The 22120-nt window shown below is 42.8% G+C and overlaps 1 protein-coding gene across 9 annotated transcripts in view; it reads left to right on the top strand.

Annotated features, from left to right (window-relative positions):
• AMOT (angiomotin) overlaps positions 1 to 20472 on the top strand; it is a 66658-nt gene extending 46186 nt beyond the window's left edge. For all 9 annotated transcript variants that reach the window (XM_055438032.2, XM_055438028.2, XM_055438029.2 and 6 more), the window contains 6 exons: positions 3430 to 3579; positions 4320 to 4510; positions 13014 to 13136; positions 14051 to 14283; positions 15408 to 16118; positions 16716 to 20472. In XM_055438032.2, coding sequence (XP_055294007.1) covers positions 3430 to 3579; positions 4320 to 4510; positions 13014 to 13136; positions 14051 to 14283; positions 15408 to 16118; positions 16716 to 16813 — 1506 coding nt within the window. In that variant the 3' untranslated portion in view covers positions 16814 to 20472. The remainder of the gene's footprint in view (positions 1 to 3429; positions 3580 to 4319; positions 4511 to 13013; positions 13137 to 14050; positions 14284 to 15407; positions 16119 to 16715) is intronic.
• Positions 20473 to 22120: the final 1648 nt, after the last annotated feature.

Genomic DNA, 22120 nt, shown 5'->3' with positions numbered 1-22120 from the left:
CTATGCTACTGATGAATGAGTAAATGGAAGTTCAGGGACATTAAGTAGCTTTCTTCAGATTTCATACCATTAGTAAGCGGGAGAGCCAAGATTTGGACTTGGGTAGCCTGAGGCCAGAGCCCATGACCTTAAGCACTTTCCTGTATGGCCTCTCTCTTCACTTGGAAGGAACCACTGATATTTCTGATGGCATTGAAATATGAAGTTGGGGACTCAGGATGTCCTAATTACTGAGCTAACATTTGGGGAGCTTAGCATATGAGATAGGTTTACAGAAGAGAGGCAGAAAATAAAAGGGGATTTACCATGATGAAGGTAAAAATGAAGCATATAAAGTCTAGGATAATAGAGGAGTTAATAAGCCTAATAGACCTGTGTTATTTTCTGTGTATAGATGAGACTAGAAAACATAGAATATGTAACATTGAAGATTGCTGACTTCATTGAGTGCATCTTTATAGGGTCTTACACTGGTAGTATCCAGTGGTAGTATGTAACAGTTGTCCTTTTGTATCCTAAAGTATCTAGGGGTTAAGCATTTACTAGGTGATCTTGGTGTTTATAGGGCTTTCCTGATGGCTCAGATGGTAAAGAATCTGCCTGAAATATGGGAGACATGGGTTCAATCCCTGGGTCGGGTAGATCCCCTGGAGAAGGGAATGGCAACCCACTCCAGTATTCTTGCCTGGAGAATTCCATTGACAGAGGAGCCTGGCGGGCTACAGTCCATAGGGTTACAAAGAGTTGGACATGACTGAGCAACTGACACTTTCACTTTCTTGGTATTTATGTTTGAGCTGCACTGTTTCTTCTTTAAAGAAAGTAGAAGAGTTATGCCTACAACAGAGGTCCTGTTACCTTGTGGAAAACCATCTCAGTGGCAAAGCATAATGGGATTTTTCTTAGCCTGCTTGTGGAAGTTGTATGACTTGTATAACTGTCTTCAGCCAACTCAGAAAACTCTAGGCCTTTATTGCTTTTCCCTTCCAGATGGTTGGCTCAGTGACTTCTACTGCTGGGGATTCCTTAGCTAAGACATTGAGGGTACCTTTCTGAAGAAAGACAGGGCATGGAAAAAGACACCTAGCCCTGGACTGCTTATTTTTCAGTTCTCTGAGCTTACATTGCAGTACTTTACCATCAAGGCAAGAACTGCATGCTATCTAACCTTAATTGCCTTTAAGTATAACTGCTGTAAGCCTCAGTAATTATAGTTAACATTCTCTGCATTAACATTGCACAGCTCCCCTAGGGTTTTCAGAGTGATTCACAAATAAATGCATTCAGCTTTAAATAGCTCATCAGGACTATGGAACCCAAAAGGTGAAGGATAGAGGATATTTTCTGCTCTCCAATTATTCAAAGCTTAGCAAATAAGAAGGCAGAGGCGTCCATGGCCTAAAGGTCTCAATTGCCCTAGTCCATGTTATTACAAATAGTCACATATCCCAGGAAATCAAGGTTTAAGCTTATTAAGAGAAAGAGAATGACAGTTTTTGTTTCTTTTATTTCCTAGGCAAAGGTCTAATGGATAAAAGCATTTAGACTTAAAAAGGAAATGTCAAGAAGTATAGTGCAAATTTCTTAGGTTTTCCCAGTCACCTAGGCAAAGCATAACACAAGTCTGGTAGGAAAATAGAAGTTTTCTTCTACCTAGAGAAAGTTCAGCGATTCTAATTTGGAAAGAGAGCAGGTATAAGACAAGGAGAGGTTCCCAATTGGCATGTACTGTCGTTGTCTAACTGGACATTCTAGAGAGCAGTGATTTGGACATTGCCTTGAATCTGTTGCCTGGTTTCTGCAATGAGGGAGTCAGGTTGGTTCTGCTGACTTGGCTCCAGCTAAATGGATGGGGGCAATGCTGGTAAAGTGGGTAACCTCTTACATTGCAACTGTCTACCTAGGTATCTCAAGGGCTTGGGAATTCGTTGGAAAGTTAGAGTTGAGCTGAATTGTTGAATTTCCTTTGGACCATGTTATCAATAATATCTTCACATTTAAATCTTTGTAGTGAGATTTCAGGAAAATAATAACAGATGTGACCAGCTGGGAAGAATTTCTGCTATAGAAAGAGTCCATGAGTTGATTTTATTAGCAAGAGAGGCACTCCCACAAGCATTTTAAGTATTAAGGAGCATCATCTGCTCATTCCTAACAATTTGGGAAGGTTGTACTTTCCCCTGTCTTAGATGTTGAGAGTCTATATGTTGTTGTTGTTGTTGTTGGTAGTGTGGTCACTAAGTTGTTTCTGACTCTTATGCAACCCCACGGACTGTAACCCACCAGGCTCCTCTGTCCATGGGATTTCCCAGGCAAGAATACTGGAGTAGGTAGCCATTTCCCTTCTCCAGGGGATCTCCCTGACTCAGGGATCAAACCCACATCTCTTGCATTGGCAGGCAGATTCTTTACCACTGAGCCCCCAGGGTCTATATGCCTTCTTTTAAAAGCTCTGGAATTCTCTTCATTCCTTCCTTCCAATGGAATCAGGGATTTGCCATGATGGAATTTGCCTTGGAAGTTACAAGGGTACAAAGAACTCAAACACTTAGTCCCAGTCTGCTTCAGCTTTTGTTTTTGGTTATGGTTCATAGACTTGCGAAGAGGAAGAATTATATGTGATCTCATTTAGTCTTAGATTTGATTCATTATTTGGCATCTTTAGATATCTTTAAAGGTCCCAGAGTGAAAGTTAAGAGATTACAGTCCAAAGTTATCAACTCAGGCTCATGAGTGAGGCAGAAATCGCAAATGACCTGTGTTCTTTTAATATAAAACTGGTAGGACAGTGCTGGTCGATGAAGAAACTAAAGACTTTTGAACCACTGCATGGCACCTTCACTTCTGAGGGGCAGAAATGTTCCAGGCGCACGGTAGTGATGACACCGAGTAATTACTAGGACTGTAGAGTTCAGAAAGACAATTCTGGCCTCCTTGTTGACCACCCTTTTTCTCTTACTTGAAGGGGAGACTGCTATATAAAGGGGCTTCCTTTCCATTCCAAATTAAACTCTTCTCCCTGGGGAGCCCCCTTTCATTCTTTAGCATTCCCCCCAGTATAATGACCAAAATAAGATATTCCTCCCCCAGAATATTACAGTTTAAAGAAGGGAAGAGGTGAGGACATCTATAGATGGGAATCTTAGGAGCTTGCTAGCAAAGACTCTCTTGATAGAAATAGACTTGGGGGAAACATAGATAGAGGGAGAGATGAAAAAGGAGCTCCTAATTCCTATCTGCTGAGCCATTCTATGTATGGTCAACACAAAGCAGCCTGCTACTCATGAAGGATCTTCTTGCTATTCATTCTTTCCTGGAGCTGGACAGGAAGAGATGTAAACACAAGGCTGGATTTGGGGGGGTTCTGTGTAACTGACCCTGTTGTTCTCTTTCCTTCCATCTTGCAATTCTCCCAATCTGGATTTTCAGCTAAAGAAGAAGCAAGTGTATGTCGATAAGGTGGAAAAGATGCAGCAGGCTCTTGTGCAGCTCCAGGCAGCATGTGAAAAGCGAGAGCAGCTGGAGCACCGTCTCCGGACACGACTGGAAAGAGAACTGGAATCCCTCCGAATCCAGCAGGTACGGACAATTTCCAAAAAGTGAGATGGCTCCTGATCGCCCATTTGTCAGATAGTGTCTGACATGAGAACCAAAAATACATTCTTGCCCCACCTGGTCTTACTCCAGAACGGCTCCCAATTGTAAAGACATAGTTGGCTTCCTTAGCTTCCTAGCGCAGCACAATCCTTAATGCCTTATAAGAGGTAAAGATGCTATAACAAACAGACTTTGGGACATTTTAAGATTGGAAATGGTCTTTAGAGTCATTTAGCCATACATCTTCTCACTTTTTTTTTTTTTTGGCCCCATGGTTGGCATCTTAGAACTTAGTTCCCTGACCAAGGATTGAACCCATACCTCCTGTAGTGGAAAGCGTGGAGTCTTAACCACTGGACTGCCAGAGAAAGTCCCCCCATCTCCTCAATTTCAAATGAGAGAAAATCAAGACCCAGGAAAGGTGTCATGATTCACTTAAGATCACACAAGTTTAGGGAAAAGGTAGAGATGAAATCCAAGATTTTTAATTTCTGTTTCTATGATCCACTTTCTGAGCAGCATGACAATTTGATATGGACCAATTTGTGGTCCAGAGTCACATACTCAAGCCTAAGGTAGAAAGTCCTAGGAATTTCCCTAGCTTCTGAATTGGAGTCCAAACTGCAGTGGCTTGGGCAGTAATCCTGTCCAAAAATAAGGGCTCTTCAAATGGGACTCGGCCCACTCACTAATGTCAGAGGTCTTGGCATCTCCCCCAACAGCGCCAGGGCAGCTCTCAGCCCACCAACGTTTCAGAATACAATGCCGCTGCACTGATGGAAATCCTTCGTGAGAAGGAAGAGAGGATCCTGGCCCTGGAAGCTGACATGACTAAGTGGGAGCAGAAGTACTTGGAGGAGAATGTGATGAGACATTTTGCTCTGGATGCTGCGGCCACTGTAGCCGCTCAGAGGTAAGTTGTTGGCTGGTAAAAACTCGGCATGAAGGGCAGGGGTGGTAGGGAGAACAGAAAAGTGACCGAGCGATAGTTTTTTTCCCCCCATCATGTTGTGTTTCTTTTTCTCGGTTTCTGCTTAAGTGTGTGGCTTTTAATTTTTTTTTAATCTGGTTATACAGAGACTGGGCCTTCCCTGGTAGCTCAGCTGGTAAAGAATCCACCTACAATGCAGGAGTCCCTGGGTTGATTCCTGGGTTGGGAAGATCCCCTGGAGAAGGGCATGGCAACCCACTCCAGTATTCTTGCCTGGAGAATCCCCATGGACAAAGGAGTCTAGTGGGCTACAGTTCATAGGGTCACAAAGAGTCAGACACAACTGGGCGACTAGCACCACACAGCACATGCAGAGACTGAATGACTGTAGGAGCTGAGGGTATGGGATTTGAAAATTCAAGTTACTGATGAACTTTCTAGACTCATAGTTCAGCTTTCCTCAGGAGTCCAAACAATTGCAGATGGGATCAAGTTGTGTACATCTCTTTCCCCAGGGCCTCAGGTTTTTTGAGCCACATGTGTAGGTTTCTTTGTTTAGCCCCAGGACTGGAATGAAAGCTTCTCCAGAGAAATGCCACTCCAAAACTAAATGTCACTCAGGAGTGACTACTGCCATTTGATAGCTCTGGCTCCTCCAAGGTATGCCGAAGGTTGTACTGAACCTGAATCTGTCTGTGCCCTTTGAGAAGGTCTATATTTGAAGCCTGCATTCTCAGTGTCCCTGAGTTCATTGCATGTAAGCAATCACATTCCATTTTGTAAGGGAGAGAAAGTGGCAGGAGGCTTTTTCTTTTTTCTTGCCTTTTATGTGTTTCCCCTCTTCTTGTTATAAACGTTTATTATTGGTCTTTGGAGGACACTGTGCTCTTATCCAGTTTGTCTGTCTTGCTGCTGTTTGTAATCATCCATTGGGAAAGAAACAAAAACTAAATTTGAATCAGGAGATGGTGCATGTTGGAGATACGGACAGAGCCATGGTCTGGAGTTGGGTAGCTAAGGCAGGCTATAGCATATTGAACCCAGATAGGTCTCTACACAGAAAGCTATTAAAAATCCTGGTGTTGTTTTAGCATTCTCCTAAATGCGGTAAGCCAGCAGAGTCTGGCAGTGGTTGCCAGACTTGGGCTGGAATATGTGTAGAGGGAGCGGTGGATACATTTATTTTTGAGTCCTTCTCTTGCCAAATCAGAGGGAGGTCAATGCTTAAAAGCTGGACTGGTAGTTTGTAAATCTATTCCCAATGCTTCAGGAAGACAGCTTACATTTCTCTAATGTGATCTGTCTGTTTTCACATACCCCCTATAAACCCTAAACAAATTGCCTGTGTCTTGATTTTGAGGTCTTCATGGGCTTAAGCTTACCTGTCTTTTTTCTTTCTTCTTCTGAGAACAGTATGCTCAGTACATGCCAGTGTAGTAATAGATTGCATAGAAGCCCCAGCTATGCTGGAAGATGGTCGAGAAGTTTATAGGCAGCTTAGAAGCAGAATGAAGTATAATTTTAGCTGCTGGTTCCCAAGAAAACACCTGTGCCCACTATTTGTTCACAGGTTGTTCAGGAAACCCTAACAATGAAAGGGAGATTTGGGCATTTTTGTCATCTTTGGGCAGAAACTAAGAAAGCTAAAGCTCATGAAGGTGTGCTGTGTGAGAAAATGTTGGTGCTGGGAAGTTTGCTATTGAAACTGACTTCAGAATATATTCCAGGTCAAAATTCAGGAAAGGTAGGAGGTTGTCATTTGGGGGCCTTATATAAAGAAACTACCCCTTTCCTGCCTCCCTGGAAAGTTTAGAATATGGGGAGAATCCCCTTTCAGATGGATTTCTTTCCAGAGTCTGCTGGCTCCCATAAAAGAGATTTAATTTAAATTGAATTCCTTTAAATCACCAGGTAGAAAGTTTCCATGTAATCACTATTTTCAGTAAAATGTGCATGCTTATCATTAAATGATAAAAAGCAGCCAGTTCCCACCTAGTAGGAACACTTTGTAATAGTTCCCTGGACAAACATTCCATATCTGGACTGTGTACCTTTTGCATGCCTATTAATACAACCCACAGGAGAGATTGAGAGATTGTATTTGAATTCCTGTAAAATGAGAGAATTGGACTAGGTGATTCCTCCAGACCCTTCTGTTGCTAAGATTATACTATTTTCCAAATATTTGCATCTTATGCTCTGCCATGAAGATGGGTCTCATTTTCCTTTCTTTCTTTCTTTAGGAGATTTCAGATTTGGAAACTGGCATTCAGAAAACTTTATTTCAGAACCTGTGTGCTTTTCTGCCTTCCCTTCCAACTTCTCTTGCCATTTATTTTCTCTCCAATGATTTCACTTTCCCTCCTCCCAATCCTTAATGTATTGACCAAGGTTCTGCTCTTTGCCCCTTTCTGTAGTAAAACCTTTATGTCTTATTTTCTTTCAGAATAATTTTTAAGTGCCTAGGCTATTGGCTGCAGATGGAAAGTGCTCAACATACTTTTGAGTAATAAAGGAAAGAAAGGACAAAAAATGAAAGAAGGAGAAAAGAAATGAAAGAAGGACAGAAATGATTTCTCACTCTACAATTTAAATCCTTAAGTCTAGTGTCACATTGTAATGGCCTTCTTGGTTTCTTCTGTGTATTCTGCTAATATCCCAAACTTAATATATTCCTAAAATAATAGCTCATAGGTAAATAACAGGTTTCACAATTAGGAAATGTTGCTTTGGTGGTGTCAATGGTAGTTGCAGAATATTTTTTCAATTGAAGTATTAGCTACATATTTAAAAACTACTCATTTTAAGTGTCTGGTAATGTTGGTAATGATATACAATATTGTAAGATATTATTGTATATGTATCCACCATCAAAATAGAGGACATATTCTAAAGTGTCCTTATGCCCCTTTAACTCTATCCCTTCCTCCCATGCCTGACCCCAGACAACATCTGTTCTTTGTCATTGTAAGTTTGCCTTTTCTGTTGGGCAGACTTGCAACATTGCCCAACATTGGGTTGACCAATGTTTGCAGAAAATCCTGAATGTCGTATTTTAAAAAAGGCCATATAGTATGTACTCTTTTTTTTTAATGTTTTTCGCTCAGCATGATTACTCTGTGCTTCTTCTAAGTTAACGTGTATATTAATAGTCTGTTCCTTTTTTATTGCTGAGTAGTGTTCCAGCACATGGATGTACCACACTTTATGCATTCATTTGATGATGGGTTTTGAGATTGTTTCCAGTGTTTGGCCACTGTGAATAATAAAATACAGGTTTTTAATACAAAAATAGATATCTGTCTTTTCCCAGGTGAGAAGACATTAGGTTTTCTGTTTATACCCATTCTGGCACTTTGATTCTATGAAACATCTCTTGTCAAAGGGAAAGCTGTCAATGCAAGAAATCACATGTAGTGTTTACTATTCAGTTTAGTTCAGTTCAGTCGCTCAGACGTGTCCGACGCTTAGCGACCCCATGAACCACAACACGAAAGGCCTCCCTGTCCATCACCAACTCACGGAGTTCACTCAAACTCATGTCCATCGAGTCGGTGATGCCATCCAGCCACCTCATTCTCCATAGTTCCCGTCTTCTCCTACCCCCAATCGCTCCCAGCATCAGAGTCTTTTCCAGTGAGTCAACTCGTTGTATGAGGTGGCCAAAGTATTGCAGTTTCAGCTTTAGCGTAAGTCCTTCCAATGAACACCCAGGATTGATCTCGTCTAGAATGAGAGAATCCCAGGGATGGGGGAGCCTGGTGGGCTTCTGTCTATGGGGTCACGCAGAGTTGGTCACGACTGAAGTGACTTAGCAGCAGTAGCAGCAGAATGGACTGGTTGGATCTCCTCGCAGTCCAAGGGACTCTCAAGAGTCTTCTCCAGCACCACAGTTCAAAAGCATCAATTCTTCGGCGATCAGCTTTCTTCACAGTCCAACTCTCACATCCATACATGACCACGGGAAAAACCATAGCCTTGACTAGACGGACCTTGGTTGGCAAAGTAATGTCTCTGCTTTTTAATATGCTATCTAGGCTGGTCATCGGAGAAGGCAATGGCAAGCCATTCCAGTGCTCTTGCCTAGAAAATCCCATGGATGGAGGAGCCTGGTAGGCTGCAGTCCGTGGGGTCGCTAAGGGTCGGACACGACTGAGCGACTTCACTTTCACTTTTCACTTTCACACATTGGAGAAGGAAATGGCAACCCACTCCAGTGTTCTTGCCTGGAGAATCCCAGGGACAGGGGACCCTGGTGGGCTTCTGTCTATGGGGTCACACAGAGTCGGACACGACTGAAGTGACACAGCAGCAGCAGCAGCAGGCTGGTCATAACTTTCCTTCCAAGGAGTAAGCGTCTTTTAATTTCATGGCTGCAATCAGCATCTGCAGTGATTTTGGAGCCCAAAAAATAAAGTGTTTACTATAAGATATTCTTCTAAGTGCTTTACAATTATTGCTTATCTTAATGATAATTCTTTGAGCGAAGTACTAGTTTTCATTCTATAGACAAGGAAACTGAAGCACAGACAGATGAAATACTTCCCCCAAGATCATATAGCTATTAAGAAGCAGAAGAACCAGGACTTCAATCTGCATTTTTGACATCTTAACTGCTGTACTCTGCTGTGCCCCATATAGGATGATTTCAAAGGTGGTGAAATAGGGATTATCCCCTTTCGAGAGTTGCTATTTGAGGTTTATTTAGTTTCTTAGACTATTATAAATAAACTCAATAACATAGCCTATATTATAACTTCATATTATTGTGTTCCTAAAGAGTCCTCTCTAGATGCCTAATGTAGATGAGGGAAGTTAGTAGCAAGTAGGAGTTCATCTATGAAGAATCTATTTGACAATGCAGATTTTTAGTTTCAGCTCACAAATTGTGATCTATTTCTGCTGCTGCTGCTAAGTCACTTCAGTCGTGTCCGACTCTGTGCGACCCCATAGACGGAAGCCCACCAGGCTCCCCCGTCCCTGGGATTCTCCAGGCAAGAACACTGGAGTGGGCTGCCATTTCCTTCTCCAATGTGTGAAAGTGAAAAGTGGAAGTGAACTCGCTCAGTCGTGTCCGACCCCCAGCGACCCCACGGACTGCAGCCTACCAGGCTCCTCCATCCATGGGATTTTCTAGGCAAGAGTACTGGAGTGGCTTTCCATTGCCTTCTCCGGATCTATTTCTGAAGAGCAGCAAAAAGATAAAAAGATAACACACCTGACCAACCATGTAACTTATTTCTTTGCACTTACTAAATCAGGTTGTTACTGTTCTCCAAATGTGCAATGTTTCACTTTTTTTGGGGACCAAGTACATCTGGGAAAGAGGGAAGTAAAAAAATGGATAGCAGAGGGTAGAAGCTGGTCATACTCGTTATGCACGTCTATCTAATCTTGCATTGTGGAGACCTTTCTCCAGTTCCTTTCTCGGTTTTTCCTCTCATTCTGCCTTCTGTCTTAGTTATCTTGCTCTCTACTCTAGCTTCAAATAGTAACTCAGACATCTCTAAGATTAAAGTTAGAATTTTCAACAACTTGTTGTATATTGTCATGGCTATTCAATAAGATACTTTTAACTCCACTGTAACTGAAATCAAAACTCATAGCGTTTTCCAAAAAAGAGAAAGAGAAAAATTCTTCTTGGTTTCCTATCACAGAAATAGAGCAGTATGCCATCTTTTCTAGTCATTTGAATTAGAAACAACGAAGTCCTTATTCATTCTTCCGTCTCCCTAACACCCACATTTAAATAGTCTCCAAGTTCTAGCAATTCTGCCTCCTGTAGCCTGTTTCCATTTCCTGTGCCACTTCACTGGGTCCCATTTTCAAAATCTGTTGCTGGGATTATAACCTTTCTGACTGGCCTGCCTGATTCAAGTGTTATGGTTCCTTTCATCTCTCCATCACATTTCAGCAGAGATAAAGCTATCTTCCTAAAACACAGCCTGGATTATTTCATTCCCTTTGAAAAGCTCTAATAATCTTCGGTGCCTATTGGAATAAAGTCCAAACTCATTTCTGTAGTAGTTAATTCTTTACTTTCCCCCCCCCTCCCCTTGCAAGTTCCGTGCACTCAGGGACTAGTCTTATCCATGTCCATTCACTCTCCAGCCTCCCAGGAACTTCAAACACAGTGCTCCACTCATGGTTGAGTTCCCATGTTAAATAAACAAAAGGCTGCTACCGATAGGAAAAGATGGCCTTGAAGTTTAAAAGGCCGCTAGATGTTTTAATTAGGAGGTCATGGGTGACTTTCTAGAAAGCAATGTACATAATGTGACAGGGATAACTTTGTCAGACAGAGGAAGGAGAGAGAAGATGATTGGAAGGATAGTTGCCAGAAACAGTTTACTTAAGAATTTGAGATGCAGGATAGTAAATTCAGGTATCTGGGTTTGGGGTCTGTAGGTTGTCATTTCAAGTCCAGTATCTCTCTACTGGGTACGGTCAGAGTATTGGAAGTTAGCAGGTCAAGTTGCTTCCTCCAGCACTGTGCCTGCTTGCTTTGGCTTAAGCCATTGGCCTGATAGCCCTGGTCTAGAAGGAAGATTGATGTTGAAGGCCATCCTGGCAGCTCTGTAGGAATTCACTAAGTGTCCCACATTTTCAGGCTCCATTCCTGAGGAGTTCACAGTGTCCATATCAATTAGCTGGCAGGGCTATGTGTCCCCAAAATGGTCTTTTATGCAATGAAAGTGGCAGGAAGCCAGCACTGGCTCCCCCAGTGACAGATCGCAAACGCAAGTCCCCAGTGTCAGAGCCAGGCCATCACATGGGAACTCTGCACTGCGGGGAACTCCTCCAGGGTCATACCTAGAGCTGGAATTTGTTCAACTCATACTCTCTTGTAGGCAATTCTCTTTCTACCTATACTTTTCTCTCTTAATAATGGATAGTTTTGTTGAGGGATTTTCCTGTGCCTGGCACTGCATGTCTTACATGCATACTTTCATTTTATCCCTCCCTTCCCCCATCCCATGAGCTATAGGTATAATTACTATCTCAGTTTTGCATACAAGGAGACTGAGGCTTAGAGCAGTTAACCAATTCTGAGCTCTTAGAGTTTGTTAGTGGCAAAGGACTTGGGAAAGTGGAACTTGACCCTGACGGGGTCTACAGTCAGGGTCTGTGCTCTCAACACTACACAATGCTGCTTTCTCCTGCATACTTTGGGACACAGGGGCCATTGCCAGTAGGATTACAAGCAAGTGAACTGCACTAGGGCACATGTAGAATTCTGAGAGGCTAAAATATTTTGAATTTAGCAAATGATGAAAGCCACTGTGGTCCTTTCCCTTCTTATTCTCCAATTACTTCACAATTCAGGTACATTGTTTCCACCTCACGTATAAGGGGCAAGCATTTGGGGGAACTGTAATTTTGCAGAAGCTCTCCAAAGTATCCCAACTTTAATACCAATTTTCTGCCTCTTCATTCCCCTGCCCCTTCACTGCCATCTGCACTGGTCACAGTCTCTAAGCTCACAGGACATAACTGTGCCAGTCATTGTTTTCTCAGCCCGTTGTCTGGTTTTCTTTAAAACCAATGTTATTACATCAACATTCTTCCTAATCCCTTTTTCTTTCCCTCCAAGTTACTCAAGTAAGATCCAGTTTTCCTTCTCTTCTCTACCACTAGTTCTAAATGAACTAAAGAAAGATGCATGATATCACTTATCAGGAGGATATAAGTTTCCCATGTGTCTTTGACTTGCGCTGTTTAAATATCAGCCTTGTCTATGGGTTACATCCTTTCCCTTCCTCTCCATGTCTCTCCCCCACCACTTACCTCTCTCACATACACACACATACTTTTCTCCTTGTTAGTTACTCTTTGAGTTAATGGCCTGAGACACTTTCAGATGGAACATGATGGTCCCTCAGGCAGTTGGGACTCTGGCAGGAGACTAGTCAGTTGAGGGGGACTCACTCATTTGGCACTAGAATCTTTCAGATATAGCTTCGATAGGAATCAAGTGGCACTGACTCAAAGGCTCTGCTTCTCATACAGTTCCCATGCCCTACCTGAACTGGTCTGTTGACATGTCTCAAGTTCGTTTTTAGCAAACACTCAGGTAGAGTTACTGCTGTTGAATATAGGAACAGCAATTTGGTACATTCTCTGACTTCCTTCAAAGTCTAGTTTTTTTCCCTCCGTGACTGTCATGAGAATAAAGTGGGCATTTCTCATATGTAATATAAATACTATAAAGTTAAAAAATAAATGTCTTCCTGTTGCCTGGCCATGATCTAAAAACTTGAAGGGACTTTCTGCCAGAGATTTGGGGAGGGTGTCTATGTAGTTCTGAAGGCAAGCCTGTGCACCTCTTATAGAATCCAACCAGTAAGTCACCCAGAAAGCCTCCATTCCTGATAAGTTTGATTTTAGTTTAGGACTTTCTGACAATATGTTTGACTTAGGAGGGGGATAGGATTCATCAATTTTGTTGCCCTCCCATCATCAACACTGCCATTTTCCTTCCCAGGGACACAACAGTCATCAGCCACTCTCCTAATACCAGCTATGACACCGCTCTAGAAGCTCGCATCCAGAAGGAGGAAGAAGAAATCTTGATGGCTAATAAGCGTTGCCTTGACATGGAGGGCAGGTAAAATGCTTATCTGGACTCTGGTGGATCTGAGAGTTGGTGCAGAGACACCAGATAGGTCAGTAGGGAAGAGCAAGCATCTTCATTCACTGCAGGGACACCTGATAAGGCAACCTCCTCCACCCCTTCCCCACTCCCGACCTGTTATTTAGGATTTGAGATGGAATGACCTTTACCTTGATTATTCTAACTCTGGAATTCCAAGTAATATTGCTTTCCTCATTATCCTTGGTAATTGCTTTCCATAGGCCCTCTGCCAGAACTGAATTGTTAGTATTTGCACTCTGGGGTATTATTTCTAGGATTGCACCTCAACTCTGTGGTGCAGTAAAGTGCTTGGCAAAAGAGCATCCACTCAAACTGAGAGATAGGGTATCTGATGTCTCTCATAAGCTCATGGTCACTTACTTATTAGCCCAAGTTGTAGCCCATTCTTAGAAGTTCTCATCGACTGACTCATCATTTCCATTGACTCAGATTCTTATCTGTGGTACCCCCTGCATCAGTTTATTCTCTCACATACAGCCTTTATTTTCACAGATACTTTTTCTTTGGCTTCCTAAGGTTTAAGCAATAACTCCTGAATGTTCTGCTGTGCCCATTTGGGTGTGTGTTAAAAATTGTTGCAAGACACTGACTCTTGTCTTACAACTCAGAAATAAGTAGACAACCCCTTAGTTGAAGAGATAATGGGGAACCTCCCTGGTGGTCCAGTGGTTAGAACTGCGCTTCCACTGCAGGGGCCACAGATTCAATCCCTAGTTGGGGAACTAAGATCCCCATACCATGGCAGCATGGCCAGCCAAAAAGATTTTTTAGAAGAAGAAAGCAGAAGCTCAAGTCGATGCAGCTAGTGAGATCAGAACCTAGAGGTGGCAACAATGTTTTATACGTTTTTTGTCTTTGGCTCTTAGGATTAAGACCCTCCATGCCCAGATTATTGAGAAGGATGCCATGATCAAAGTACTCCAGCAGCGTTCCCGGAAGGAGCCGAGTAAGACAGAGCAGCTGTCATCCATGCGGCCAGCAAAGTCTCTGATGTCCATTTCCAATGCTGGATCAGGCTTGCTCTCCCATTCTTCAACCCTGACTGGCACCCCCATCATAGAAGAGAAGCGGGATGACAAGAGCTGGAAGGGGAGCCTAGGTAATGACAATAAACACAGCAGATTAAAGTGACATGTTTAGAGAGAACCCTGACTTGGATACATGCCCACATGGCAATGAGAAGGAGTGATGGTCCTGATTTTAGAGAGGAAGATACACTAGGTTCAGTTTTGTCATCTTGAGAGGCTGATGGCATATGTAGCGGACAGTGTGAAGTCTCACTGAGAGAACACTGGTTGAAGCCACAGGCTGATAAGAATCCCAGGTTCTCTTTGGGAAGGAAGATAACGTCAGTTTTCTCTTAAAAATTCTCAACTTTGGCTTTTGCCATGTGGAACCTTTTGGCTTTGTCCAAAGCCCGTGTGGCTTTCGTGTCATTCAACGTTTCAAAATTCCAGCTTTTTCTGTGTTCTTTCCTCCCATATAATGGGAGGACGCAGAGTTCTAGTTAACCTAAGTGGAGCTGGGTGGCAGGTTTTTGTTACCAGAATGTTCTGAGAACAGAATGTACTTTTTCATTCCATTCCTATCCATTCCTTCCCCTCTAATCAAAACCCCAGAACTTTTGTGGATACCATGAGGCACATTTTTTAGAGCCTGAGGAAACAAGCTCTTTATATTTTTTTATTTTAGCTCTTTTTGTTGCTTCTAATACCTCTCTTGGTCCTCTGACACTTGCAGTGTCCTTTCGTTAGAGTAGGTATTTGGGGGACCATGGTCAGGATGAGAACCTTAGATCACACGATTACTATCACACTCATCTGTGACCACAGAATCTTTGCCTCAGTCCTTTTCAGCTGTCTGCTAATGGCTAGTGTTGCTTACAAGTGGAACCAAGCAGAAGCACTCTGACAGCTTGTTGGAAATAAATCACCATTGGAAAAATAAATCAAAACAGATACCCAGGACACTTAAAGGTTTAATATGTTGTGCTGGGGGTTAGAGAATGAGAACCAGAAGGGATCTGCCCAGTCTGAAAGAAACTTCGAGCCAGCCCTGGTGGGAGGTGCCGGACAAACTAATTCCTGGGTTCCCTGGAGGCACAAGGAAAGAATCTGGAACTGTTCTATTTCCTCCTGAACCTCCTGCAAGGAAGAAGAGGTCATCAGGTGTCTATTGGAATAGCCTGTAGTTTTCTAAGTTCTCTCCTTCTTTCCTTTGTAGGTATCCTCCTGGGTGGAGACTACCGTGTGGAGTCAGTTCCTTCCACCCCTTCGCCTGTGCCGCCCTCGACTCCCCTGCTCTCGGCTCACTCCAAGACAGGCAGCAGGGACTGCAGCACCCAAACAGAACGGGGAGTAGAACCCAACAAAACCAACGCTGTAGCTCCCATCTCTGTTCCTGCTCCAGTTGCTGCTGCCGCCGCCGCTGCCACCATCACTGCCGCCGCTGCCACCAACACCACCACCATGGTAGCTGCTGCTCCAGTGGCTGTCGCTGCTGCCACTGCTCCAGCCACTGCTGCCGCCACTGCCCCGTCTCCAGCAACTGCTGCTGCTACTCTGGCTGCTGCCGTTTCTCCAGCTGCCGCCGCAGCTCCAATTCCAGCTACTGCCTCTGCTGTCACTGCTACTGTTGTTGCTCCGGCTGCTGCTGCTGCTGCCGCCGCCGCCACCACCGCCATTCAGGTTGCTCCAGCTGCTCCGGCTCCGGTTCCAGCTCCAGCTCCGACTCCGGTTCCAGCTCCGGCAGCGGCTCAGGCTTCTGCTCCGGCTCAGACTCAGGCACCAACTCCAGCTCCGGCTGCAGCTGCTCCTCCAGCTCCAACTCCAGCTCCAGCTTTGGCTCAGTCTGAGGCTCCTGCAAGTCCAGCCGCCAGTTCTGGACCACGTCGTTTGTCTACACCAAGCCTGAGCTGCAACCTGGATAAGCCAGGTAAGGATTCTCTGGGTCAGGTAGCTCGGGGTTTTGCCCTCAATTATGGATTGGTGGGTTGGCCTGATGTGTAGGCACAGTTGGTCATGTGGGCCAGACTTTTCAAGTGCTAAAGCGGATTCATCAGAAGAGATGAGGGCAGAAAGTCTGTCAAGGACTTCTCTAGGACAGGAATGGGGATGAGGCAAGGGATGATGCAAGGTCATTCTTGGAGTAACAGTAAATGCTCAGGTGAGCAAGATGCAGAGGGTAGTGGGCCAATCTTACTTTGCCACAGGCTTAAATATGGCCTCTAAAGCTATTCTCAAATTTTGAGTGTTTCTGAGCTGCCAACGCAGGGGGTGTGAGTTCGATCCCTGGTAGAGGAACTAAGATCCCACATGCTACACAGTGTGGCCAAAACCTTTTTTTTTGTTTTTAAAGAAATGAGGATGTATACATATGGCTGATGCATGTTGATGGATGGTCAAAACCAACACAATATTATGAAGCAATTACGCTTCAATTAAAAATAAATAAAATAATTTTTTAAATGAGGATAAAATGTGAATTTTCACCTTGTCCCTAAGTGTTTTCTAAACTTTTATTTCCATTTAGATGGCTCTGTTTTCCACTCCAACACTCTGGAAAGAAAAACTCCCGTTCAGATCCTGGGACAAGAGCCTGATACAGAGATGGTGGAATATCTCATCTAAATGGTTGAATCAAGAGCTGCAGTGTATCAGCAAGAATGCTTTTAATCATTCTTCCCTTTTGTTTTGTTCTTATTTTGAGGGTGAGGACAAGGGTTGGGGGAGGGGATTTTTTTAAAGGAACTTTTTATTGAATCAACATAGTACTTAGGTAATACCATGCGAACTCCAGTCTGTTCTGGTACACTTAGGGAGTACCTCTAAAGCCAGATCCATTCGAATGTGCTCTAAAGTTTATTGTTTGAACTTATACAACTACTAGGACTGTTAATAGCTGGATATACATCAATGTTCTCAACGTGCTGAAATTTGTTTCGCATTTCCATATTCCAGATCATTCTTTTATAGAAGAGCACAGTATGTTTGGAAGACAGTGTGTAATGTGTAGTTCAGAAGTGGGAAGCCAGAGAGGATTGAGGTGTGTGCTGTTTTGTATGGTTATCACCTAGGCAGCATCCAGAGAGAGCTCTGGCTTTGGGTTCATGAAAGGGAATAATTTTAGAAGCTGTGTAAACTGGAGAAAAGGTAGGGAGTATTGGGGTGCGGAAGGGTGCTGGAGTTAATTTCCCCCTCCCAATTTCCCAGCTACCCTGGGCCAGGAGATTGTGTTTATCTTTATTTCAGTGGTGCTTTGGAAGTGGGTTCTTTTGGTTCCCCTCATGGAGGTTCATACATTCATATATATACTCTGGAGTAATTTATGCATTTGGATAATTAATATATTGTTTTCAGATGCTAGGAGAGTAAATTAGCTGAGTGATGTACAACTTCTCTCTTAGGGAGTTAGACCATCTAACTGGATGGACAGTTGCATGAGGTGCTGTATGCAGACTTGTGTAGTCTGTGTGGAGCCAGGAACACAGCTTGCTTGCCTTTTCCTAAGACCAAGCTGCTTAGTGTTTATCTCTTCTCCAGCACAAATTCACTGACTGTGTTACCAGTCTCAAATTGCTAATCATTGGCAAAATGAGAAAGCATTTTTGTTGACGGGTTGAAGGCTTTGAAATTCTGGTGAGTGCATTGAAATAACTTGTGTTGTTTTCCCAACATTCTTCACATTCTTCACATACGTCTTAAAAGACAAATTTGGCTATCACCTCCGATGAATAGCATCAGAAACCCAAAGTACTATGCTGCAGTCAGGGGAGAGGGGGGCTGCAGCACTATTCTCAGCTACCTCTTCTCACTGCCAGTGACTCCATCTTGGAACACCTTTGGAGAGCAGCAGGAAACACACATGTGGGCAGGGACCAATGAGGCCATAGCCCCAAGCTTTGCCTTTGGGCTGCCTCTAGGGACACAGAAGGGCTGTCTGTTGCCACAGGTCTCTGCTCTGTGTCACCTCTCTGCCCTTCATTAAGGTGACAGATTCACAGACAATGTCATTAAGATCAGTTTTCAGGGGTATCGGGTGGGGGTTGAGGGAAGGAAGGGAGGTGTTAGATAAGGGTGGGTGGATAGGGGTTTGGGGATGTGTTAGCTAGAAACCAGATTAATAGAAGAGTAGGCCTGATATATTACATTGTGAGGCATAGTGGCTGGAAGGAACTTTAGCTATATAGCCCTACCCCCTCATTTTAGTAATGAGGAATCTGAGACCTGGAGAGGTTAAGTGACTTTTTCAAGACCACACACTACAGCTTTCCACTCTGCCAGTTACCATGCTTATTTTGGGAAACATTTTTTCTATACAAAATGCTCCAGTGTAAGAAGAGACACCAACATAGTCCAGGGCACATGCGTTTTGGACAATGTCCCTGGCTTGAGTAATTTGTCCAGTGTTTTGAATTCCTTGCTTCTCCTGCAGTGCCTTTTGCAAGGTTTTTGCTTTCCTGATCCTTATTTCAACAGAGTCACGTGAAACATCCCACTAAGAAATCAACCTCACTTCTTCTCTTGCTATGGGTTTGGGTATCAGATCATTTTACAGGGTTCCTCTGCAAATGTAGGAATGGCATATTTAACAATATTTTTGTATTGTTCCTGAAAGGAATTATTTTGTCTGTGGTGAGGGAAAGACAGGAGGGAAGGTAATGTGACTTTTCAGCCAGTCTTGACTGAAATTTTCAAAAAATGAAGTGATCATCCTACAAAAGTCCTCAGTCATCAACTGAATCCCAAATAGAAATTAAAAGTGCAGTTGTGTTAATACTCACTCATACTACCCTTTAGTCATGGGGGGAAACCCTCACATAATAGAAGCAATAAGTAGCAAACCTCAGTACTGCTACTTTCTATTCAGATAAATAGAAAAGAAAAAGAAGAAACCAATATTTCATCTACTCCTTTCATGATTATGACACATTGCCAGGTTTTTGCTAGCTCTGGGAGCCATCGTTTTAATCACATTTGTAAGGTGACAAATGTCATACATTCCACACTGTGTGGCAGCCATCTCTTTAGACTCCTATATTTTGAGGAAAAGAGGAAGTTCTTGGCCAACTACTATTTTGAACTTTTCACAACTTCTCTGCCCCCTCACACCAGAGGGAGTCCCTTTTGGCTCAATTTTTTATCCCAGGTAATTTGCTAAAGTAATACGGAACATCTAAGAGATGGAAGAAGTCCATGTCAGTGTTTTCTGCTTACTGGGAGGATATATCCAGCCTTTTCAGAAAATCTCTAATAGGTGTCATTTTAAAAATTCAGGTTTATGGGAGAAATCTCAAGTTAGCCACCTTTTCATGATTGTGTGGAAGTAATAACATTTGGGGGATTCTTCTGGACTCCCACTTATCTATGCATTTTACTGGCACCTCAGGACAAGAGGGTGACCTTGTTGTCTTAACTTGTACTGCCTGGTGGTCTCTGGGGACCTTCTGAGTCAGTTGTATACCAATGTCCCAGGTACAGAAAAACTTCATTAGAATAAACATCACTTGATATAAAATTCCTATTAACAATTTTTTATGAAATAAAACTAGCTTGAGCTGTCTTTTAAGACCATGTATCTGATTATTATTTTAATGAAGGATTTATTCTCAATGCTGCTTTTGAGCTTCAGGACGACAGGATAGTGGGAACCTAAAATATCTGATGTCATCTGCCATGGGAAACACCGAAAGCTCAATTGTGCATTCTTTTTCTTGTTACAGAGTGGGTGGGGACACCAGTTGGGAAACGAAAAAACTGATTGTGCAGGCTACTTTTTTTATTAAGAGCCTAACCACTCATAATTCGGCAGCTTCAAGTGTATATATATGCACTAACTTTTATAAATGATATTCTCTTGTCTGTTAGCCATGCAATCTCATTATCTCAATTGCTCATTCACATTTGGAATGTGTTACTTAAAATGTGTGCAGTCTTGTTGAACATGTTTTCAAAGGAAGGCATCAGCTATGGGCTAATTGCCACCAATTTCAGCCTGCCATGATCCTTGGAAATATATCTTCCAAGTACCATCCATCATCAGTTAGACAAGTGTTGGGAGTTTGTTTATTTTTCTCTGGTAGCAACGATGGGTTACGTGGAGCCATCAAACCTCCTTCTGGCCTCCCTTGTGATTGATGGCATGTGTTTGTAGAATGGATAGCTGAGGTTGGCAGATGGCTGGACAGGAATCACCTTTGATTTAAAATGTATGTGGCCCCATAATGATGGAGACCCTGTTCTGTAATCAACTGAGCTAGTTCCAATAAAGTTAAGCAGGTTTGAATCCACTTTGTGCCTATCTTTTCACTGATAATAAAGTTAGCTATTTTAAAATACAATACTGTGTGGAAAATGCTTTGGTGTTTACCCAGAAGAGGCTTTATTTATGCTGTATCAGTGATTACTTTCAATTCAGTGTCCAGTGAAATTGCCTTTGAAGGGCAACATGTGGCAGACTTCACATTTGTTTAAAGTATGGAATGTGATTATAAAGTATTAAGACAACATCACCATGGGCCACATGGTCTAACCAGTTCCTTTATATATTCAGACAACATATATTAAAAGCTTTGCATCTTTTTATCTTCTGGTTCCAAGGGATAAAATGATGACCACCCAAAGCAGAGAATTCATCCTTGGGTTAGCATTTTGGAAGGCCCCTTGATGTTCCTTTTGTACCCTTGTTCTTAAGCCAATTCATCAGTTTTGGTTGAGGGAGCTTGTTATTAAAAGCAAATCAAACCCACAAACAAGTTGGCTCTTTTCACTGAAAATGTTAAAGCTGCCTTTACACTGCCCTCTCTGTGCCTCCTGTTTACCGTCAAGTCCCAGCCTGACCTGGGAGGATAAGATCCCCACAGGCTTTGAAATGGCAGCTTTCACAGTGACACTGGGCATATTGAGTGGTGCAGAATGGATAGGGAGAAGGTATAGAATTCATTCCATTCTAAATTTTATTTTTTTATTAAATTGGGCTGAATTCCCTCTATATTTATGATGAGTGCTTTAAAAACTGTATGTGTGAAAACCCACTCTTTTTCAGGACAAAGAAGATAGTATTAAAGTTAACCACACCTTACAAAGCTTTGTGAAGCATTCCTTTCAGAAATATATTATGTCTAGTTCTTAATGAGCAGTCATTTGTGGACAGAAAAAGCAGAAGTTCCTTCAAAAGTGACTAAGATCACATTGTAGAAGCATGTACACATATAAGTATTTTTTTAATTGGAATATAATTGCTTTACAATGTTGTGTTTCTGCTGTACAAAAATGTGAAGCAGCTACAAGTATACATATATCCCCTCCCTCTTGAGCCTCCCTCCTAACCCTCGCATCCCACTTATCTAGGTCATCACAGAGCACCTAGCTGAGTTCCCTGTGCTATGAAGCAGCTTTATTATCAAGTATTATAAACAGTCTTTTTATCTGTGTGGTACTGCACCTTCCATCCTGTGGGCTTCCTCCAAACAATCTGCTCTATCTGTATGAGTTACACACTGCAGGAAGAAAACACCTCCTGCTTCTCACCTTCACCACCTCCATCTGATCCTACAGGTCGGCTTTTATTGGAGAAAAATAAAGTGTAAGTGACTGGATCTTGGGACAGTTTCTACATGGATTGGCAATCACTCTGGTATTTAAATGAAGATCCCTGAATAAAAGCACTTGGTTTCTAAAGAGAAAAATGCTCCCCATAGCAGCACCATTTCATACCACATCCAAGTACTCACCCCTCAGATGCACAAACTGGCCAAGCCCAGGGTATTTATTTTGGCTCCTATGTATTGTTCATTTGCCTATTGCCTCTACCATTGGTTTTGGGCATGTGGCAGTTGCTGAATAACTACATATTCAGCTCAGTTCAGTCACTCAGTTGTGTCCAACTCTTTGCGACCCCATGAACCGCAGCACGCCAGGCCTCCCTGTCCATCACCA

Source organism: Moschus berezovskii, chromosome X (genome assembly GCF_049115385.1).
Source record: "Moschus berezovskii isolate FMDL1 chromosome X, NW_MosBer_1.0, whole genome shotgun sequence".
Classification (NCBI taxonomy): domain Eukaryota; kingdom Metazoa; phylum Chordata; class Mammalia; order Artiodactyla; family Moschidae; genus Moschus; species Moschus berezovskii.
Note: the sequence above shows the minus strand (reverse complement) of the source record. Positions and strands in the feature narration are given on the sequence as shown.